This window comes from Scophthalmus maximus, chromosome 12, assembly GCF_022379125.1.
Source record: "Scophthalmus maximus strain ysfricsl-2021 chromosome 12, ASM2237912v1, whole genome shotgun sequence".
In the NCBI taxonomy this organism is placed as follows: domain Eukaryota; kingdom Metazoa; phylum Chordata; class Actinopteri; order Pleuronectiformes; family Scophthalmidae; genus Scophthalmus; species Scophthalmus maximus.
Window position 1 is genome coordinate 12,573,167 of NC_061526.1, and position 24,163 is coordinate 12,597,329.

Genomic DNA, 24,163 nt, shown 5'->3' on the forward strand with positions numbered 1-24,163 from the left:
CTTTCCATGCTGCCAAAAAGAAACTGGGTCAGAAATCTGCTGCAAGTGATTTTTAAACATTACGTAATATGTCATGGCATTTTATCCTGCGTAAGCACTCTTCATTCGTTGAATGGGTCGGAGAGAGCGTGCTGTGTTTAAGGCTGCGTTTCCTGTCAAGGTTTGGAAGCTCCAGAGGAGATGTGGATGTTATGAAAGATTGGGATTGTAGTTTGCTCGTGAATGTTCGTGCTCCTGTCCACTGACATGATTTTATTTTGGTTCTGAAATATGTTTTCTACCAAGTTTGAGTTTTACGCCAGGCAGCTACTCGTCATAAAGGGCAGGTGACACCAGAACTACAAAATTTGCAACAAAAAAAGCTAATTTCCTTGACGATGCGAAACGAGGCTATACTGTACACAAAGCCCGCTGCACAGGAAGGAAGAAATGATCTGTGTTAGTCTCATTCCTGTTATGCATGTACAATATTGACATCCCACTCTTACCTCAGAGCGTACAAGACACTGGGTATGTGCCAGATGTGCTACATTAATACAGAAACTCAGAGGTGACTGAAGTGTAAACAGGCAGAGCGTCATTCCTGATAAACGGCGACAATACAGGATTTAATCAGTATTATTGATGTAGGATCATGAAAACAGACTCCGTGCACCTGTTTGTTTTTTCTCTAGATAATTCTTAGCACAATAATGTGACACATTTTCTTACCAAATCTGTGGCTCTAACCAAATTGCTGGAACAAATTACTAAATATACAGCTAACAGACGGGAATACTTCTTAGGATAGTGAGCATTTTTCATTCATTACTTTTGCAATTTGTACAGTTCTAGCTGCAAAGCTTGCTAACTAGCACTGAGCACAGTTGTTGGCTCGGAGAGCTTCTTTAGTATGTTGTTCTTGAATGAACGGTGTACGATCCTAACAATCAGATGCCAGTTGGGAGTGAACGCATTTGTGACTGACTAATGCTCCCATGTTCCACGCTGGCTAGTGTGTTATACCACTTTCACACCAGAATTACCGTGTAGAACCGCGTTTAATCGCCAATTGGCCCCTTTCACACTGCCAGCAGACCAGGGTCTGATGATCGTGTAGTGACAGTTGGCGGCCATAGGTGGCGGTAGAGAGCGGCGCCCGCCCGCAAAACAAAGAAGAAGAACAGTGTAGTAAACAACAGACAGCATGGTAGCCAGTGAGCCGGTGGTCAACGCTACCTTATATCTTGTACTTGTCACTGTCACTCTTTCAAAGTTTACAAACTCAGTGCAGTGTCACGATTCAAGCCTGGCCTTTTAAGCAAGTGGCCATATGGGTTTTGAAGTGTGTGTGTATGAGAGAAGAAGGTTGGCGATGTGTTTGTGTACGTAGCTGCAGCCACAAGGAGAATGGGCTCCGCACATCATCCACGTCAGCAACAGTTTATGGCCACTGTGTGATGAGAGACCGCCTGATGAGGCCGTGTGTGTCCGCCGAAAGGGTTGAAATAAAGTGCCCCGTTCTAAACATCATCGATGATCTGGATTGTATTAGTTGTTAACCACCAAAGAGCCAAAGCTAGGCTAAGCGAGCTAGCTACACGAGAGGTGACTTTACTACAGCTGGTGAGGCAACAGCAGTTACCGACGGAGGAGTCGAGCCTTCGTCGCCTCCGTCGCCTCCGTCATCCGAATTAGCGGGTTCACCCAGGTGTGACGTTCACATCAATGCCGATCGGAGGTGAAGCCGATTATTACCCGGGTCTATTGCAGAGTCATTTGACCCGGGGCTGAATGCCGATTAAACATTTTCACACAACGTTTGGCCAGTATGAAAGGGGCTCCAATGACAATATAGTTATCGATAAGATAATAAAAGCATAGCTATTGATGATGACTTTACTATTTGTACAAGGAAAATATAAACCTTCCATGTGGCCCACAAAAAAAAAAAAAAAGAGCAGATGGCTTTCTGCCTTCGCTTTATGTCTATGCTTCAGACGTAACATTAAATATTTAGGCTTAAATTCAGAGCATCTCCTCCACTGTCCTTGTACATCATCTCATCCGCACAGCGGGGTGCTGGCTACAGTCTGAAAGCCAGATGCCAGCCAGGCAGACTCGAGGAAACTCAGCACAATGTCACCTTTTCTAAAAATTCTGCTTTTTGTGCCTCCCCTCTGAACATGGCAGCCACTATACACATTGAAATGAAGGTGACACTGGTCTGTTTTTACTTCCACATTGTAAACCCCCAGAAAGTTGTGCGACGTGCATGCAATGATGCACAATCATACATTTGATTAATTCGCACATCAATGTGGCTTAAACTAAATGTTAAGATTTACCGTCTTCTGCTGCTGTGACGATGACCTGTTCTGAGGTAGAGAGGAAAGGCGATCATTGAAAAGCATATTACAAATCTATCATTTTGCCCTGTGAGCCTTCACCGTGAGTCTATTTACTTTGAGTCAAGTCATCTGACTTTGCCTTAATCAAACACCGCAGGCTCTGGGTGGCTCACCCTCCTGTGTTGGAGAAATACCCGCCATGTCCGTCCTTGTTTTCTGTGTTGTCAGGCAAGGAAATCACCTCTAATTGTGACTGTCATACATGCAAATGTGTGATCACGTTCAATAAATTCCTGGTGTCAGTGATTGCTCAACAATTTTTAAGATCTGCTCTTAGCTGAGCATAAGTTAGTGTTTTTTTCAGCTCTCAGCTCATCCGAGACGTCCCATGTCCGTCCACATTTTTAAATTTAAACTGCTTTATTCTGTGTTTTTACTGGTTTTACTCACCTGAAGACCTCTGTGGTTAATACTGCTTGTGGTAAAAACCTCCTGAACGATTTTACACAATCAATTCACAACAACACAAACTTTTTTTGGATTAGTGTAATTAGTGTAAATTTGTATTCTTAAACCACAATTCTTAATGGTAGTGACTCAGAGTATTAAAAGTGATCATCAACATGAACGCATTCTTAAGAGTCATTTTTTCCCCCCTGATTTGTCTTCCAGTGTTTACCAGCACTTTAAAAAATAATATCAGGAATCTTAATCAATGCTGTTTGTTTCATTAAAAAAATGAAATGACAAGAAATGAAATTCGAATGAATTTGACATTGCACACCTTTTGTTCTAATGTACTTGAGAAAACAACAAAAGGAACAGCACTATTATACTACTTACATTTTGTAAAACATTAAATAAACGTCCCGGACAAGTCTACAAGTACTGAATGAGTCAAACTTAAGCCAGTTATTATTAACCCTTTGTATGTTGTGTCATGAATTCACACTAGATCTACCCCCTCCACTTCAAAAACCGAGCGCGGCCTCCGTTGCTCCATTGTCGAAAAAAGCTTTTCACATGCTAATGTATGCCTGCCACATGCAGTGATCCAGCTGTGTGCTGTCATTACACTGTACCCAAAAACCCACTATATTTTTTTGGATGGTGACACTTGGAGATTATTCATAGCCCCTCACTTTGTCTCACTGTCAGTCTTGTTCCCACCCCACACACACATCTGCATATTAAATCAGCACTAATCATCAAGTACAACTTTTACAAAGATCATGGAACGCACACAGACACATCCCACTCCAGTCTGTCAGTCAAGGAAAAACTGGTGACAGTTGCCAAACTTTTCAACCAGACGTAGTGATTGAGGAAAGAGGCTTATTGTGGAATTGGACCACAATCATGGATGACAGCATTATGATAATTCCACCATAGGTTGGAATAACCGGTGTGTAAACAGAAGATCGTTATATTGAATCTCTGGACTTTTTCGGTAGAACTATCTAGGAATCTTCCCAGCCGTCCGGTTGCCAGCTCCTCTAACCCCAGTGCCCCAGTCAGTGTTTTGCAACTCAGAGGGAGTGGCTAAAGTGTAAATATGCGTTCCCTCTGTGAGACAATGGGCTGAGCCATGATTAAATTAGAAAACCACTCTGTTGATGCCTCAACAAAGCCTTGTTTATCGACCTCTGGGGTTCAGTGACAGTTCCTTAATCCGTCCGCCTTATTGTTGTAAGCAGCTTTTAGTGTTGTCTATCCTCTCAGCCAGTGGCTCTCAGGGTTCTAACCAATCAGAACTGAGCGATTTGATTTCTGCCTCCTGATTAACTGAGCAATATCCAATCACTGATACAGGTTTCTTTGCCTTAGTCCTTATTGTCCGGCTGGTGGTCATGTCCCATCTGAGTGCGGAGATTAGGGGATCCTTTCGTTTCTTGGTATAACTGTGACGTCAGATTTCTAAGTGCAATGTGTAAATTAGGATCTTGTTAAATGGGCAGTTTCACGTAAACCTTTATGAGAGTCAGGTAACGACTGGACGATGGACTAATAAGGAAAATGTTGCTGTGGGTTGGCAGTTTGTGTGTCTGAGATATAGTTGTGATTGAACCGAAACAGTGTAGTTATGTCATGTATGAGGACAACCATGGTGAGAAAACCTTATCAGAGCCTATTGATTTTTTGGCAGTTCAACGTTTCTGCCCCCCTGCTGTGCACATGAACAGAGTGAGGGACTTGTGTGTTTGGGCCAATCACAGCATCCGTAGCTGCCCTTTCTATTTGATTTACATCTGAGGTTGCAAGACAAATTAATTACAATGGGATAGATTCTTGAAATACTTTTAATCTCATCGAAGTCAGACAAATAAATAACTAAATCCAAGCTAAATACTACATTACTAATAAGAAAAAAGTATATACTTCAATTCTTTTTGGATTTTAACATAGTCATTGCTAGCATGTTATCATGCCGGTATCAGCATTCAGTTTTTTTTGGCTTTTTTGCTGCTGTTTTGATCGACCAAGGATTCTGAGGACATACCTCTGGAAAATACACTGGGCTTTTGTCACAAAACAACTGACAATGGTTGTTGGTTGCCATAAAGAAGAAAAATACTGAAAAAAAGCTCTTATTTTCTGGTTGCATTACCCAGCTTGAGTTGTTAGGAACGGATGAAGCAGTAGTTGTCATGCCTTTTGAAAGTTGAAAGCACTCGCTCCTGGCTGTTACAAGTCGACTAGTATACTTTATCCTGTGGGTGTGCCGTGTGGTAATGGCAGTTTATTTATTCCACGTGTATTGCCCACTGCCCCAATCTGTTGCCATTTTTTTTTATCTCAATTTGTGTCCTCCGTTAACATTTTGGTTAAACTAATGTCTGTTTTTTTTTTCTCCCCTTTTCCTTTTCTGTCTCTTGTCTCCTTTTTTATGATTTGTTAACCGTCCTGTGGGGCTGCGGCTTCTCCCGCGGCTCGTGCTGTTGCTGTTGCTGACGCTGCCCACTACCGACGACCCTGCCGCACGCAAACCTACCACTGCCAACATCTGGTCAACAACACACGATGGACGTCCCTCCGTATCCAACACCTCTTGACACACTTTTTTTGATCTCTCTCACTCCCTGTCTTGTTCTCTCTGTCTGTTTCTGTCTACTTTTTTCTTTTCTTCCTCTTGTGCTTTTCTTTTTTCTGTCTCCTCCATTTCCCCCTGCTAGCAACCTGCAGAGTTGAGAGAGCACCATGCCACCTCCGGTAAGCCAGTGACCTTTTAGAGGAAGGGCTAAGGGCAATGCACATAGTCAGGGGAAGGGCCAGGGCTGGTATTCAGGGGCCGTTTTAATGCTTGTGTGTGAGTGTGTGTCAAGTGGGACATAAAGCTAATGGGAATGCACCCACTTCCCACAATTTCCTCTGACAAATCTTCTTCTAAATGTGTGCCACGGAATAGTGTACTTGATGTAAATACACTTTTGATCGCTCTGCCAGCACCTACTTTTTTCCCCCCAGCAAAGCGCCACGCTCATTAGTTACAGTTTGTCATGGAGCAAAAATTAAAAAAGATTTGTCATTGACTTTGCTCGGTGCTTACACTACTTAGTTGTTTAGTTTGTCTGTCCCCAGCACTTCTGCCTCCTTAGAAAACATGTTGCAAGTTCTCTTGAATGTTTTTTTTTACCACCTTACAGTATGTCTCCATGCTGTGTGAAAGATTCAATCGTTTAAACTCCACCGTGTCTTAGCCTGTAGAGTGATGTTCACAAATAATTCTAAAGTTTGAAGTTGTGAATCAGGCTTTTGTAAACCAGTAGAAAATATTTTGTAAAAACAAAAGAGTCTCTGTGAATAAAATCTGTGAACCGATCATATCCGTGGTGAGTTGAGTCTCTTGGTTTGGGTTTTTTCCGATACCAGAGCTGAAACGATACTTTTATAACGGTACAGGTGCCTGATCGGTGCCAGGACCGATACTTATGTTCTTCTATAGGCAAAAATCGACAGTCGACAATAAGAACAGATTTTTATCTAACCTAACTTCGATATACAAATATAAATAAGTGCCAAACTCTTAAAAAAAAAATCACATAATAAATAAACCTTACCCAACTACAATAATTAAATAACACTAAATAACAGTTTCATAAAATACTCCAGCTTCAACCTCGGGTCCACGCTACAGGTGTTGATGTCTGATTTATAAACCAATGTGATTTACCTTGACTGAAATTCAAGTAGCCTACTCATCCTATGGCCTGCAAATTCTGTATTGTTTAGTCTATTTTTTTTTTAAGTTTTTTTTTTTCACTCAATTGCATCTGAATCTTTGCATACGAAATAAATGGAAATGTGGCAGTAAAGTAAAGATGCATCTTCTCCATATTTACTGCATTTCTCTCTACTTTTAGCATTACCGTTTTAATTCAGTCTACATAATTACACTGTAATATGATCAATAATTATAATATAATTTAGTGCATGCCTCTGCTTTCTAATGTATCCCGTTCATGGCCAGGTGCTTCATTCATTTTGACATGCTACCGCTTCACATGCAATTGTTTTTTTCGTCCCTGTGGCGGAAATTCAGCCCCACTTTCGAAGCATTTAGCGTTAATTATTTGTTACCACAATACCAAAATTGAGTGCTGTACATTAATTTTCTTTTTGTTTACGAGGCTTTTTCAAAGATGTTAACTCTTTAATTGTAGTGCTCCTCTCTCTCTGTCAGAGTGGATAAAAACAACATCATTTGGACTTTGCCAACAGTAATTATGTTTATTTGCATGTAGTGGGGAAGTGAGATAAGATCACAAGTAGTCGCTGGAGTCACACGTGGAGACACATTGTATTGGCGGATGTCAATTCCAGGTCTGAAAAGGGCCAAAGATAAAAACTTGTGTTTTAATATCATACATTTATTTTGGCCCTCTGCCAACCATTGCTAAGCAATAACATGCCTGCCCGCTTCATTAGCCCAAAGTCAACACGATGGAGATGCACACAAATACTGAGGTTATCCTGGTTGCCAGGAGATGTTCTGTGGTCTGACATGAGATGGCAACATCAGTCTCTTTCTTTTTTTTCATCGCTCATCTCCCTTCCAATCTGTCTCCACCTCTCCCTCTGTCCTTGTCATTTCCTCGGCTCCCTCTCTCTTGTCTCCAGCTGCAGTAGTGTGCAGTGATGACACCGTCCTTCTGACCCCAGGCAGGATGAGCCAGCGCCAGGCGAAGGAGCGGGACAAAGAGAGGGAGAAGGAGGCGGGCCTCCAAACACCCAACAGGGAGCATGTCGCCACCCCTTCCACCCTCAGCCCGGGGGTGAGCTACAGCCACGGTAAGATAGTCTCAATTTGTGTAGAGCAAATGGGCCAGGTGTAAAACTGCTGATGTTGGCCTTGTTTAGTTTAAAGCTTTAAATGTTGTAGTTGAGAACATATTCAAGGGTTAAGCCTTATTCAGACAGGACTTTCTTACTATCTTATGGCATCATATAATGTTGCTTTTGTGATCTGCCCTCACATCACATTCATACTCTTTTTATAGCCCATATTTCTCGGGTGCAGTTGATGGAAATGTCTTATTATGAAGGAAAAGCATAGTATTGTGGTACAAACAAACTTCACAAATTCTTCCCAGCACCCTTATTTGCCTCAACTTGAAGAACCAGGCCTTCATTTGAGACAGGCTTGTGTTTCTAATTCTCCGGTTTTCTAAGTGTATTTAATCACATTTTCGTGAGAACGCTTCCTGTTTGCCTCGTTGTTTGCTGTTGTTTGCTTTCAAAATCTACCAGTAATTCAGTGACGGAAATCTTTTCTTACCAAAAAGGTTAACATCAAATAAATTGTTACCAATGTTGTTGTTTGTCATTGTTGGCAGTTCATTTTCATACAGTGAGAGGAAGTGGCAAGAGGAAGTGGCGTCCATCTTTCATTGCAGTGCATGTTTCTTACATGACACATTTTACATGGGATTACATTTCTTGTTGATCTGCCGTGATCTGTTTTTTAATGAACCCCATTCATGTTTGATGGTACTGCTCTTTCTCTGTTTTGAGGCTGAAGGCTGAATTCCAGTTTTGTCTGCAGCAATTGACCTGATATAGCACATGAATATTAATAAGTCTGTGAATAATCAGAATGGCGGTCTCATAACAGAAAGGTTATGAGACCGGTGTCGCAAGCGGTCTCATAACCTGGATCGGTGTCGCAAGCGGAAGCCACACAACTCGCCCTCGCGCACCGGGTGTACGATGCTCCAGATAAGAGCACACACTACATGCCTTACATGTAAACATGCCGTATCAACAATCCTTTGTCTTTGCTTTCTTCGGCTCACATTTTCTAAGATTTAAGACAACATTTTAAGGCATATTGGTGACATTTCTAGCTCCAGGACTGCCGCCAGTTAAGTCCTAACCTTTCCCAGACACTCCCGGTGGAGAAACAATGACTCATGCTCACTTGATGAGTGGTTTTCTAGCCTGCGCATCTGACTGACGTACATCTGTAAGGCTGCATGGTCCGGTTTCATAGGTTCTCTTTTTCTGCTGCTTTTGTGTTTCTGTCAAATCAAATTTTTACATTCGACGGATCGCTGAGCTGCCGTGGACACGTGTGACCTACAGCTGAAAATAGCTGGTGAATCAGCTGATGTACTTTATGATGCATCATATATACCAGACGATAAGTGACGGCATATATACCTGGTTAGCTCCCTTTTATCCTCAACATTTAACATTGAAGAGGTCATCAGAATCTGCCTGTACGCTTGTAAATTTTGTCATTTTGTTATGTTGACACTCACAGGGAATGTCTAACATTTACATGTGAATGTCCTCATACTGCAGAGGAGGCACAAATCAAAAAGAGAATGCATAGCAGATGAGGAATAAGCTCAAGGGTATTTGGCCAGGGTCTTACATCACCCCTCATACTGGTTGAACCTTATTCTTATATTACAGTGCCCTCTTGTGGACACTTTGCTGTGGTTAGTCGACTGCTTATGTTGTTGAAAGAGACGCATGTGCACAGTACATCTCTCCTGTATCTATCTGTCATGTTCAGATATTCGTAGCATTAGAACTGGTTCTGTCGGAGCATGGTGAGACTGGGAATTTTTCAAAAGATAAGAAAACTGGTAATGGACAGGGTGAAAAGCTCTTTTTGAACTAGCCATAAAAACGGGTTTACAAAAGTCGCTAGCAGAGTACAGTCCTGTTTGTCTGTATTGTAAGAGTACCCGTCACAAACACCGTTTGGCTCACTGTTGGCTGAGAGTTCTGAACCTAGGCATCTCAAGCTCACAGGTAAAAGCAGAAAGAGGGAGTGTTTTAAGTGCTGTGACTCATTTGTGTTCAAACGTGTGTCTTTATAAAGTATTTTGGGTAAGTCTGTTGTTTTGTGTGTTACTGCCACATGAAAAGTTTAATCCACTTGTATTATTGCAGTTGTATTAAACGGCTCGTGTATTATTTGATGGTTGAAAGTCTCTTTCCCGCCACAAGAGGGAGCAATCATAGCAGACAATCCAGTGATTATCCCTCATCCCTTACAGTATGTTTTACATAATTGACTTATGTGATCTTTTGAAATCATCTTATAGGACACAGATTTTTAAGTGGGCTTTGTGTGTGTTTACATCCGTGTGTGCGCTCATGCGTGTACATGCTCATTACATGAACAATCATTAGTGATATGTTCAATGAATACTTGCTTTGCATCGCTGCTGTCCTGCTTTTAGATTTTTTTCCCCCCTACATGTGTGTTCATCTGTGCAGCAACAATAACATCTGCCTTCATTTAATGTACAAAGTCGATTAGAATTCATACAGTGACCTGGCCTCAGTCCTGCCCACTGTCCTGTCCAAGTGAATCTTACTAGATAACAAAAAGCCCAACGGCAAATGGTTTCCTGAGAGCGTGCACTGTAGAGATGATACAGCAGAAGTAAACCTCTTGTCTGTCCAGCTACATCCCCTCCCAACCATAACTGCATCTGGGAAACAAGAGTCAGTGAGGCTGGATGAAAGCTTCATCTGACCCTCGACTCCCTGCAGCCCAAAATGTGTATCCATGGCAACTGATTTTTACTTCAACTCGCTCTGAGTCTTGTGTCAAAGTGATGAGAGTGTGTGCTCGATCACTGTTAAAATATTCTGGGATATTTTCCTCAGGGTAAAAGTTGGTTTCCACTAAGGACAAAACAAGGTCAATGTTGCACCCACCAAAGCTATTTCTCAATTTGAGAGGAACATTGTAAGAGATCAAAATGTCAAAATTCTGAGCTAAGGTAATAAGATCGATAATTCGTTGTTCATTGTTCAGGAAACAATAATCATGATTTTTAGAGGATGATTTTCAAAAGGTTTGTTACAGCATAATTGCATTTGATTGCACTGCTGGAGTGAGGTGACTCACCTCTGACTGACCTACTTGCTAGATATACACACACTAGAAAACATTGTAATATGTCAGTGCTTTAAAACCCTTGTTTACATGGGGTTGGGTCAGTGAACACATTGCACATCTATCCTCCCCACTGCTGAATCTAAATCAGTCTTTTGGTTATTATAAACAAATGTGCTGCATAGAAACATATTTATGCTCTTATTCTCAATCCCTCCCAATATTAACAACCACATTGGTACAGTATAGCAGTTTATTGCCCATCTGACCCAATGAACCCCCCCCCAACTCAACTGTTCATATCCAGTGTGATGTTGCTTTAGACATTGTGGGAGCTTTTCCATGGTTTGACACACTGTGGTTCAACCAGTACTCACTTAAACTTTTAGGACTTAAATTTGTTTATTCAATTTGGCACTTAAATTTGGTTATTTATTTAAACCCAGAATCAGGGTTTAGATAAACTGTTTTCATAGAGTTGCAAAAAATCATTGTCAATCATGTGTTGATCATTTGAAAAAATACAGTATCTGTGACAAGCTTAAAAGTTTCAACTCTTATAGCAATCATAGCATGGATTTTCCTATTATGTCCTTTGACTTGGTATCATTTTTTATTTGCCCTGTAAATAATAATTCTGTTTATAATTCAGGGTTTTTTTCCCGGCCTTCTGTTGATTAAGCTAGAGTTTCTCGCAGTACATCACAGTTCTTTAAAGTTTTTGATATTGCTACATAGTCAAAGTTAGTATCATCAGCTGTTTACAATTCCGCATCAACTTCATCTCAGTAATTTATATATAGCACTTACATTTTTTCACATAGACAATAGTGGCCCCATATATTGTTGTAAGATTTTAAAATATGGATAGTTGCCCTCAAATTCAGTGTTGCTTTAGTGGAGGATAACAAAACTGGTCTCCGTTAATAGTCGATTCTTGCTGTATTGTTGGTGTACGATTAATATACAATATGATTTTAATCTAAGTTTAGTTGCATCATCACGTACGAGACAGACTCTGGTGTCTGGTCTGCCTGCCAAGTAAGTCTTCTTTTTCTTCATGATTCACTGAGAACAAAAATAAACCCAGGAGGGTTTTGAGAGAGAGAGCCCGCAGGTGGGGTCAGCGCGGATTTGAACTCAGCCTTGGGGATTATGCCCTGTCAGACAGGGTTAAAAACATGGAGGGGGCTGGTCTTATCGGCACCCTCAGCCACTGCCAGTCCACTGTCCCTTCTTCCACCTCCGCTCTCATCCAATGAGCAGCTGAGCCATGGGAAGACTGAGTGCTAAGAGGGACTAGGCTTGCCAGTGGAGATCCGCACCATAGATAACGGAGAGTCTGTGGAAGTAAAAGAGGACAGGACGACATGGTGGAGGATGTCTCAGCCTTGAGGCCTGAGCTTTGCTCGGACGGCCGGAGGCTTGTCTGGACTGACATGATCTGGATCTAAATTACGAGGGATTTTGACAGGATTTAGGAAGTCGGACAAAGTGCACAAAGTTTTAGCCTGAAAGGAAGCAAGGTATAGTATGAAGTACAAGTAGTGCTTGCAAGTGTTTCAGCTAGTGCACCAACTCAAAACACCCCTTTATATATGTGTGCATTTTCCTGTGTGATGTAGCTCTCATGAGGACAGAGGGAAGACCACAATGACACGTTGCTTTTACTCACCAAAGATCTCATGTGGACAGGAAGGAGGCACTTCATTCTCAAATGCCTCGACTGCCTTACAGTGAGTCCAAGAGGTGAGAAGTGCAGCAGAAGATGCCTGTCGGCCCATGTTTTAAAAAAGCCTCTCCGTTCCAAAGCTAATCCCAGGCTTATAGGGTTTCCTCGGAGTCTTTATGTAAGACTAGAGATGTTTGTCTGCATGTGACCTGCTGTCTGCAGTGAATGTCTCACTGCCCTACTGTATGTATGCATGGTGTTCAGTGAATTGCAGCTTGTGGGTTACTGTGTCATCGTTTTGTCTGCAGGTGACTTGTGACTTGAAAGCAAGATTATTATCCTCAGGTGACTTTTGTGTTGCCGTCAGTGTTGTCATGATGGAACAGTTTCTTGCTGGTCAGCTAAAAAGAAAAAAACTAAACAGATCATCAGCTCAGAACACTTTGTTTTGTTCTCAACCAACACACAGTGTATCTGATGGTGACTTCTCCAAAGATATGTTTTCACATTTGTTAACTTGCTGTGATTTATTCAGGTAATAGGAAGTCGGCTGAATGAGCTGGACTCAGAATCTGAAGCAGCTCAGTGAGGCTGAAGTTTGAACCAAATGCATGCATGCTGTTAGCAGATATTATGTTCACCATGCTCACCATATAAATACAGTCCATTTACCATTTACCATCTTGTTAACATGCTCACATTTGCTAATAGGCAGGCACAATGTTCATCTGAGGGTAATGATGATGGTACTAGGAATTTTGGCAGTCAGTGCAATAGTTGCTAAGATATTTCACCCCAAAGTCACAAATGTCAAACTCCCAGTGGCGCTAGAGGAAAAGTCATTAGACTTCATCTTTGGGACACCATTGCTGTTTTTTCAGAAATTTATTGGCATGTGGCTGAAACCAGCTAATTCTTTTAAATGTAAATCTAGCAATTCTTTGGCTCCTTTAGTGATAATCAGCACGTGTGTTGGATTACTGTTCCGCAGGGCAGCTATAGATCCTCATTCACCCCTGTATTGGCCTGTTTGTCATAGCAGCACTCCCTATACCCGACACCTCGCCTATTGCACAATCGGAATCAACGCACTGGAGCAGGAAGAAGTAAATCCAACTGACCACTTGTGTGTTTCACTGATGGTTTCTGAAAGACCCTGTAACAAGAGCGGATTTTCGAGGAAACTTTGGATAAAACTCAATCCTGATTTGTCTGAGTAAATCGGATGTTATATTCTTAGCTTAAGAATAAGAATGTTTACAGTAGGTAAACGTCATGCTTGGCTTTGGATTTTTAAGTAGAAAGCAATGAGGTTAAGATTTGACTAAATCTGTTCCTACTTTGAGAAACATCCCAGATGGTGACTATACTTAGTAAATGTGACTCAGGTGCCTCTCAGTTGCCGTTGGACCTGCAGAAATTGACTTTTCCTCTGCAAGCAAGTTAATTGGATCTGGGATCTGCATTATACATACAGAACATCCTAATTACCCTTGTTAATTAAAGCACAGGAGCTGAAGACTTATCAGTTTTATATTAATCATTTAGCCCAGGTACAGTTTGGCAAGGGATTGCAACTGTTTATCTCTTGAAGCTAACTTGGACGGAATATCTCCATGAGCAGTTCACAGCAAGGTGCCAGCAGAGTGCTTTTGGAGGGGCTAAAATGAAAGAGTAAAAAGGGCACATCAGCTGATAGGAAGCTGAAGATGCCCGTGGACTGTAGAGGGATCAGCAGCAGACAATTTGCCTCAGAGACTGTGGTTTCAAAGATAAGACCCATTGCCAAGTCTTTTTATTCCTGCACAGATGCATTAACCACTGTTGTCCTTGCGGAAGGTATGAGCAACCGAGAATACCTCAATTATCTTTCATGGCCTTTGGCACAGCGACTTCACAAGTTTTCCTGTTTGTGTCATGGATACTTACAGTGTGTGAAGATCAAGACAGAAACTCCTAAAAAAAATCAGCTTTTTGTCTGGTCCGAGCCACGTTTATCCCTTCAAATACAGCTAGAGATCATATCATTCAGATAACATGTCTCGGAAACCATATCTGTCAACAAAGCAGTCACCTGGCTCTGTCACAGACAATGAATTTGGTTTTAACTGTATTCAGGAGAGGCACAATGTGACATACAGTGGTTTGTAACCACCACACTCAAACCTTTTTCATCTTGACACGTGAATGTGAATCTGAATACTAACTCTCTAGCTTTAAAAAATAGTCAATATTTCGATATGAAGATGATTTTACTTGATAAGATTTCAATTTAGATTTACCGAGGTGGTCGGGTAAGTACAGATAAGTAGCCTGTGGTAGGTTTTCTTTACGAATATGGCGGGATCGTCTGAGCACCAGTGTCATAAAGTGCTTCCTTCTGTCCTCAATAGAGTTGATGTTTGGTGATTATACGTGCTTATGTGTGTGTGAGTGGGTGTGTTGTTCCAGTCTGATGGCAGCTGTCTGCATAGCACGTACAGATTGTAAGCTGCAGGGATACGTAGTGTGGTTATAATTAGAGGAAAGAGGATGTGCATAGTTATCTTGAAGGGGCATTTCACTGCTGTTAATATGGATGTCATTAAATACTATGGTATGGTCTATGTAGGACATAAATTCACAACCTCTGAAGAGCCAAACGGAAACCAGTGTTTCTTTGAACATACAGTACCTTCATGTGCTATATGATATTGCATAATCCTGCTCACCTACAGAAATGAAACAAACATAGCAGACACCACGTACAGTAAATTCAATCTGGAGGGCTCTGCCGGCCGACGATGGTAAAAACGCCATGGTTTCCTTGATGGTCCACCGGGCCACCGATGTGGCAGGACTTCTCCCAGTCCTACCGATGCCCAGTTCCGTATCAGTGTGTTTGTAAAAAAGAGAGGGAGAAGAACATCTTTCTTCATGTTTGTTCTCAAAAGAAAAAAAGAAAAGTCGGAAATATCCAGGTGTCCATTGAAAAAAACAATCTCCCAATCTGATGTGCTGAAACTTCAGATTATGATTGAAATTGGACGCTCTTGCAAATCTGTGACCGCTGGACAAACTTCATTTGCTTAATTTGCTAATGAAGATGATATGATCATACCAACAAACCCAGTTGGAGTAGGTTGGAAATTACTTTGTTGCTTAAAGTTGTTGACAGCAAAACTTGAAAAAAATGAAAAAGGAATTTGATATGAATATAATGATGTATACAGGTTTTGTTTTTTTAAATCCCATGAAACATCGAGCCATAGTATTAGTTTATGAGATCGTCTGTATAAGCAACACTTTTCTCTTTATGAATGTACAGTAACACTAGTAATTTCTTCGACCAATGATTTGGACAGACCATCCAACAGCCACACTGCCTGCTTCCTGGCTGGGTTAGCCACTTGCTGGAGGTCAGGAATATCAATAGCAGCCAGAGCTCATGCCTCTGCTTATTGCCTGAACTCATCTTTGGTCAATGGCTCATTCACTACAGATCCATGCAACAGTTGTGTTGAGGAGTTTAGATGTGTAAAATTATGAATCAGTTTTCACAGCTCAACTGGCCATACCCTCCCTATATATTTTGTTCCATCATGTCCTGATGTCAGATGAGTGAATGCACAAGCTAAATTCAGCTTGAGCAATATTTAGAAAATATTTATTACTATCTTAGACGTCATAGACATACCACCTCATGACTAATCCATTGAAATAAGGGTTAAAAGCGGTCAAGTGTCCCTTTGAATATATTAAAATGTAGCGAGAGTGATTGAGCTGTAGAGAAGAAAAAAGAATATGAGATATGGAATATGAGTGCTATTTTCAAGCTAAGAAGCAGCTCTCCTGCCCATCCGGAGGAGAGGGAGTAGGAGGGGCTGAGCTTATTCGTTATTAAGTACTTGGAGGCTGCTGCATTCATACAGACTTACGGAGCAGAGAGAAAGAGACAGTGTGTGAGGGAGGACTGTTGGCTGAAGGGAGCGTGGAGAAGAACAGCATACTGCACTGCTCCAGCGCCTGCTATCTGAGCTACTGTGTGTGTGTGTGTGTGTGTGTGTGTGTGTGTGTGAGAGTGCGTATGTGTCATTGTTTATTGACCTCTTCACTCATACGATATCTGCGTGGGATAGATCGGACCGCTCCCCGAATCACCCCGCCTCGACCCTCTACTCTTGAGTGTCCTTACCTTACCCTCACCCATACCCCTCCCTCCATACGGCCCAACAAGGGAGCTGCGCGCCGGCCCCATGATGAAGGAGGAGGGCCTGCTGGGTCGCCGCCGTTTCTCCACGTGCGGCGGGACGGCATCACTTCGACCACCGCACCCGGACGGACGCAAACTCATCCGCAATGCCTCCTTTGGGGGCTATAACGAGCTGTCACCCATCTCGCTGCCAGGTTGGTGTACAACGATGTGGAGACAAGCGAGCTCCACACTCGGATGTGTTGCTCTCCCCATTAGTGAACCCTCTAGTTGTACCTTATGATTAACGACTGCGACAAGTGAGTAAGTGTGTAATTCTCCACTGTGGCCAATATGTTTTCTTCCGATACATTATTAGCTGTCTGGAAGTCTTCTTCTTTTTTTTTTTTCTACCAAACTGAAAATTGGGAGTGTTCTTGTTATCCGTCCGAGCTCGTCTGGACTCATCTGATTTCGGGGCTGCTCAGTCTTCTCTCTCAGAGAATGGATTTTGGCACAATCTGGATCTGCCCACATGACTTAATACATGCACAGATTAAAACTGTGTTTTTCATGGCGTCATAGAAAGGAGAACCCAAAAATCTGTACATCAGTATGTATCACTTACATGCACGTGTGTTTTTCAGAATTTCTGTATGAAGGCTGAGGTATGCTCAAAATGACCGATGATAGAAGTTCCAAATGGCCACGCTTTAGGCCATTCCACTGAGTTGGGGGAGATAACAGGAGGTAAGGAAGTGTAGCGATGTGCCAACAAAGACAGCGGAGAAGACTACAAGATAGTAAACACGCCTGATCTGAAATATTAACAAACACTTTGCAGAGAAAATGGGAAATAGATTTGTAACTTTCTGCTTGGTCATCGCCGTGAGATGTTTGGTGACTCCTTACTCCAAGGGCTCTCTCGCCTTGTTTGTTTGAACAGTTTGGTGCAAACTGTGATGAATGAGACGGGTCTCAGGCCTCAGCTCAGCTGGTTTGGTGTTAGTCAGATTCCGGGGATACTTCTCTGTAGAGAGTGCAGTGATAATCCTTCGTTCCTTTTTTGGAAGTACACCAAATCCCCCAGAACATTTAGGATTAAATCAGTTCAGTGTTCATTTGTGAAATCTCTGCCTCTTCCTTTGTTTGTCCTGCTGAAAAGGACACCCACCTGGAGGCAGACAGCTGGCGGCCACCGGAGCTCTGAGCGAGTGGATGTTCTCTGTTGCACCTTAGCAGAGGACTGTTATTAATCCGGCAAAGGCTGACTGTGCGCAAATGCAACATATTGCCACACTTTCATGCAGAAACCCAGAGTCATGCAACCTGGTGCAGCCCTCGTCCCCTGCTGTTTGCTGCTGAGCAGTTCTGCCAAGTCACTGCTTTGCTCAAGGGCGGCAGCAGCAGCCGACCAGGAAAGAGCGAGTGTTCGTCATCGTCTTCCGATGTCTGACGATTTGGGCTGGTGACCTTTTGGCCAAACGGCTACTTCTCTCCCCTCTGAAGCAGCATTTCCTCCAGCGAACAGAAATATCTCGAGCTGCGAGACGTTGTCTGAGTCACGGTGTGGTGTTTTTGTTTTTTTCCACAGTCAGCTCCTAGTCTCGGCTAACAGGCGCCTGCTTTAAGAGTAACCGCAGGAGACAGCTGGTGCAGGCGGGTTGCATTTCCTCACTTTGACTTTGTACCTTCTCTTACTTTCTGCGTCACTTTCCCTGTTTTTTTGTTCACACCCACTGTAGAGTCTGCTCACATGATTGTGCCCACTCTCTGTACAAATCAGGATTAGTCCTCTATCTCATAGAAAACAGCCGACGAATGGTTGATGGCTCAGTTTTTGTTTGTATGCTGGTAATGCCTGTGTTGTCAAAAGCTCCAAATTGTGGTCCTACTTGTCAGTCAACTAATCGTCTGTAGCCATTTCGTCTCCCGTCGTGACAGGGGCTATCTCTCTCTTACTAGTGCAGATGTATGCAATGGGTATGATGAATTTTCTGGACCAATATTCAAACTCTCTTTCCTGTTTACTTTTTTTTTTTTCAAAACCTACTTGAGCCAAAGTAAATATTCAGTATGAATATACAGTATACTATAAATATAGTATATAAACATAAAATTGAATGAAATATCTTTTAAGTTACTCTAGCAGAACTGCCAGACATTGGATGATTTATTTATTGGTTGCCATTCTCAAATATGAGAATTCACAATATAGTGCTTCTAAGAAAGTTTTCAGACAGTACATATCAGTGTTTAATTCACATTTTATTAAGGTTCTATGAATTCATTAAATAAGACATTAGTTCTCTTGGTTTTTCTTTCTGGTACAATTTAAAGTCAAAAAAAAAATGTAGCAGTTTGAACCCTCTTCTAAATATCAGAAGCCAGGTCAACAGGTTATTGCCTGCAGTCTTTGCCAAGGATGAAGAAATAGGCCAGCATCTGGCAGTGCACATGAACCCTGCTGAACTATAAATAAATAACCCATTCACAACAGCAGCCATGGTAATAGCAACCAGCCTAATGCCCCTTCACTCGCATCCAATTCCAGACACATCCTGTTTGAAATATCGCCCTTTCCGAGAAGTAAAGTGCTTTTGTTTCCTCTGTGCAGACGGAACAACAGTATGTCCATGGTCTGGGCCATTTAATCCCAGTCGTTGAGGTCAAAATGGTCAAGGGGCAAGACAGACACGGGCTCAGCTGTGCTCTTACTTTTTCAAATGCTGTGAAATTGCGGAAATGTTTACCATTAGGTCAGGTCTTTCAGCTGTTTTGTTTACTGCTGTTTGCTCAGTAGCCAAGGACTAACTGCAAGGGGAAAATTGATTTGGATGTTGAGCATGGGGTACTTATAAATCTAGTAGGAGATAGCAGTGTGGTCGACAATTAGCTGGAATCATGGCTCATCCTGAGGTCACCACGAAGATAAGATTAGCTCTTGATTTTCCAGGTGAAGTGGCGCACTAATGAAGTAAATAACAGAGGTCTTCTGTAGGTTGAATACACAATAAAAGACTTAAAGAGATATTGAAGTAGCTGAAGTGATCAGCCCATGACAAGCTCCAGCAAAGCTTTCTAAAGCCGGAGGAAAATAACCCTGATGATGTCATACTTATGTCATCTTGGTTATTACAGATTCCGAACAGAAAGCCTGCCTCATAAGATGGGGTTGTGAATGAATTACTGAAGGATCTTGTGTGTTTGTATATTGCAAGAATCTTCACTAATGAAACAAGACTTGAGGTCAACTTGAGGTTGCAAGTTAACCAAACTGATAAATTCCCATATCAATGTCTCCATAACAAATATCTGAACTTTGATTATATGTGGCTGGTTTATACTCAAACATTACATTAATACACACAGTACATGAAATAAAGGGCTTTGATAAAGGCCACTGAGGTGGTAGACATTTAAAATCAAGCTGAAAATGAGTAACGGTGTAATATGTATTCATTTGCGTCTCCTTTCCCTTCAATGGACCATCCATCTTTCAGTTTTTGTGATCTAGAGCCAAAATAGTGAGCTGCACATGCTGTTGCCATGGCAAGTTTCACACCGTAGCAAACCACTCGGGCAATTTGCTCCTTAAAACTGATGTATTCTTCGGAGTAACTGGGCTGACAGCTTTTCCCTCCGTTTGTTGTTCTCAGGTCACCTGTTGCTATGGCAGCCTTCACATTTCCGACAAAATACTGCAGCACTATAAAGAAAATTATGTGATGGAGAAACAACGTATTCCACTTGGCTGCATTATTTAGCTCTTTCAATCAATATTTTTTGCCTTTACTTTTGTTGTCTGCAGCACGTCGGTGCTTCAGGTGATCTCGACTGTATTGCTGCTGCACCAGACGTTGGCTGTGATAGGGGTTGTTAAATATAGAGAGACATTCATCGTAGCAGCATAGCTCTTCCTCGTTCTCTGTTTTTCTCAGTCCCTCTTCTGTCTATGATCTTTGATGCAGAGTGAGATCACTGCAGCTCAAATTCCCAAGTCAGTCTGCAGTGGGACGTGAGTCTCCTACACATTCAACCACACACACACACACGCGCACAAAAAAATCCAAAAAAAAACTGATTATTGCTGGCTGTCAATAAATTTTTCTTTAATCCAGTGAAAAAAAAATGTGCACTGGGCAAAACTATATATATCGTTCTATATAGAGATATTCATTGATCTTCAACCCTTTACTCATCTTTTATCTAAATTCCTCTGGAGGATTTCCATTTCAAAGTCCTCACTGAGCGGTTTGCTGTGAAAGATGTAGAATAGACTTTGGATCATATACTGAAGAGTAAGTTGTGGAATTAGATGCAAAAAAAAAGAAAGATGTGTTGCATTAAAATTATACATTATGCAGCTTTTTTAAAAGTGCAACAGTTGTGTGGCAGAGCTCCTTTACTGCCTTTTGGAGCATGTCACGTAAAGTTAGCTGTCTTTTCCCAGCATCCATTGGGCTAGCTCACTTTTGCTGGGTGATTATGGATAGGGAGTGTCAGGTAGATGTCAAAAATATCAGATTTCGATCTTTGGTTCTAAAGATGTCGAAATCAAAAGCAGCCAACTCGTGAGACACGAGGCACAGTGCCATAATGATCTGACAGCACAGTATATGTCACAAAATTGTTAGATTACTTCAATAGCGTCCCTGGAAAAAAAGTGAGCCTCTCAGCTCTTCCAGGCTTCAAAGTAGTGCAGGTAGCGCAGCAGCATCCTTGAAGTCTCTGTCTGGGAGGCTTGACTGTGACCTTTGCTTGTCCCATTGGCATCTGTTAGCAGTGCCACCATTATCTTTCTAACAACAAAACAAAACCTTCACCTGCATATCTTTGCTCCTCCAGGTCATTCTCTGAAGTCTTTATTTATTAAATAAATACTTTAAATCAGAGCTGCAGCTATCTTTTATTTTTTAATTAACAATTAATCTGACAACTACATTTTCGATTAATGGTTTGGTCCATCAGTTTTTTTCTAGATCCAAAAGTGGCATCAACAAATGTCAAAACCAAAATTATTACATTTAATATGTTATTAGTCAAGAAAGAGCAGCACCTACACACATTTAAGAACCTTGAGCCATCAATTATTTTGCCTTTTTGCTTGAGAAATGACAATTCCTATTATTATTCTATAATGTTATCCTCTTCATTTTGTTATTTTGAAGGGTGTTTCACTGCTTTGATGAGTGCTCTGTAAATACATACACATATAAAACAGCTGTCCTCACTGGACAGATTCGGAGTCTAACAGAGTCATACTTATCATATCTGTGTGAAATACAACTGTATCTGCCTTAAATTTTCTGGTGGTTTCACACACTGATCTGTTCCGCTCTTTTTTTCTTCTTTAGCCGTCTACAAAGCCAATTTCTAAACCTCTGTTTTATAGTAATGAGAGTAAATTATTTCATCTGTTGATGAAAGTTGACCCTGGAAGATCTTACTAAAAATGATAGTAATTTTTCCGTCTTTGGATAGCCGTGGCCATATTCATACCCCTTACCTCATTCCTAATTTTTGACAAATGTGCTTTGGGTTGTTTTTGTCACATAGCTGTAATTATTTCACAAGCTGCCTCAAGCTTTACGTCTAAGGTCCATGGCGTCGTAAAGTGTCTCCAACGGACATAGGACACTCGGTGGTCGACACTGATTCAGTCAGACTGCTTCATTACAAATTGGATGGTTATCAAGCATGCAAAATAGAGTTATCTAACACATTCACCTTTTATCATAGATTGTGTTAATGTACTACTACATTGTCATAGCATTTGTTGTGTTAAAAACTAGCTTGTCTGGTTTTTCAAGAACAATGAAGCAGCAGAACATCATCTTGATTAATTTTATGGTTATATTATGATCATCCACTCTTGTCCATATATATGGGAGGGAAGGGATGATTATTATGTAATCTCTTGTGGCTTGCTCTAAGTGGTTGAATTGCCCTTGAGTTGTTTTTCCAGCTGAAGTTGGCATGGAGATGTGTCTGTCAAGTGGGCACAGATGGTCTGGTGGGACTTCTAATGTCCCACTGAAGCAGGATTTGCATTCAAACTCATGCCGCACTCGTGAGGAAGGAAAGACAATGAGACATTGCCCTAATTTCTTGATGTATATCACCGCGGTTGCTTAATCGGAGCATTGACTAATTTAAACCAACACATTGCATATAATCAGCTAAATGAAAGGTCCTCTGCTTCCGGTGTGCTTTGAATTTAATGCAGACGTGTTGGGCACAAGAGGGATCTCTCAGTTCTAATGCTAAGGTTAATACTTCAAGTAGCTGAAGTGTTCTCCAACCAAACATTCATATGTGCAACTGACTCTTGGTCGAGTAGCTCTCAAAGAGCAGGGCTGTTGAAAATACTGCACTTCTTACTTGTTTCATCCTTTCCTAAGAGGTTTTACATGCAGGAACATGGGTTATACTCCTTCACTCCACGAGACGTTTCTGTCAAGTAGTATTTCAAAGGAAATACTGTACCAACCTTGAAACTCTTAAGGGCACTATAGTGTACCTTTTCACCATCATTATTACTTTCTCTATATGTACACATTATACACTGCCAGCAGCTTGTTTGACTGCAGGTTGAAGGGAATTGCTGGAAATGAGGGGCAAAAAACATCTTTACAACATTTCTAAACATCACATTATTGCCGTTTAAAGTGTCAACGTAAGTTTTAAACTTCCACGATGTGTCATTTGATGGACAACATGGATGACTATTTTACACAGCCTTTTTCTTATTTTTATATAATGCAAATGGCTCATCAAATGAGATGCAACTCTTTTCCAAATGATAAATATCTCTATTAATGATGAGACTCAGCAGCAGTTCCTTGACTCGTGGCTGAATACTGATGATGACCTGTGGATAGGAGACAGAATCCTATCAAATATTTAAAGGCCCTCTGTCACCTTAAGACCACCGGTGTCACCGTCTGCCAGGGTGTCAGTGGGGGATCTGTTGCTGGGGTCACACTCAATAGTAGAAACTGGCTCACTGCACAGGGACATACTGAGGGTGACTAAGGCCCAATTGCAGTTCTCATGTTTACCCCTACCCCTTGCCCCTTCCCCTTGAAACGGAGTTACAAGGGGAAGGGGTTGAAAATCTCCATTTGGAGAGGGGTAGGGCTAAAGGGTGAAATGGGATTTACCCTAAGTTTGTGTGTGTGTGTGTGTGTGTGTGTGTGTGTGTGTGTGTGTGTGTGTGTGTGTGTGTGTGTGTGTGTGTGTGTGTGTGTGTGTGTGTGTGTGTGTGTGTGTGTGTGTGTGTGTGTGTGTGTGTGTGTGTGTGTGTGTGTGTGTGTGTGTGTGTGTGTGTGTGTGTGTGTGTGTGTGTTTGTTTTTGCAGGCTTTGAGAGAGGGAAGGAGGACCTCTTGCCTCTGCCTTTGAAAGAGGACTCACATTCCATATCTAAGAGCAAGGTAAGACACAGTCGATCACTCCACTGAGTGCACGCTCTGCAATGGGTGGGTAGCAAATGACTTGGTGTTTCGCTGTGCGTGTTGTAATGAGACCAGAGAATATGGGAATTAGCGCACGTCTTCTTTCCCCTTTCCCATTCTAGCCGCAGGCGGGAGATAGCCTACATTGAAAAGACTGTACATCACGTGCA

At 41.7% G+C, this 24,163-nt stretch overlaps 1 protein-coding gene across 6 annotated transcripts in view; it reads left to right on the plus strand.

Annotated features, from left to right (window-relative positions):
• The window catches only part of osbpl8 (oxysterol binding protein-like 8), a 79,997-nt gene that overhangs the window by 37,828 nt on the left and 18,006 nt on the right, over positions 1-24,163 (plus strand). For 4 of the 6 annotated variants that reach the window (XM_035620930.2, XM_035620947.2, XM_035620939.2 and 1 more), the window contains 3 exons: positions 5,504-5,540; positions 7,449-7,619; positions 23,899-23,972. In XM_035620930.2, coding sequence (XP_035476823.2) covers positions 5,504-5,540; positions 7,449-7,619; positions 23,899-23,972 — 282 coding nt within the window. Of the gene's footprint in view, positions 1-5,503; positions 5,541-7,448; positions 7,620-16,328; positions 16,751-23,898; positions 23,973-24,163 lie in introns of those variants that run through there. The other 2 variants (XM_035620956.2, XM_035620970.2) reach the window with 2 other exon arrangements.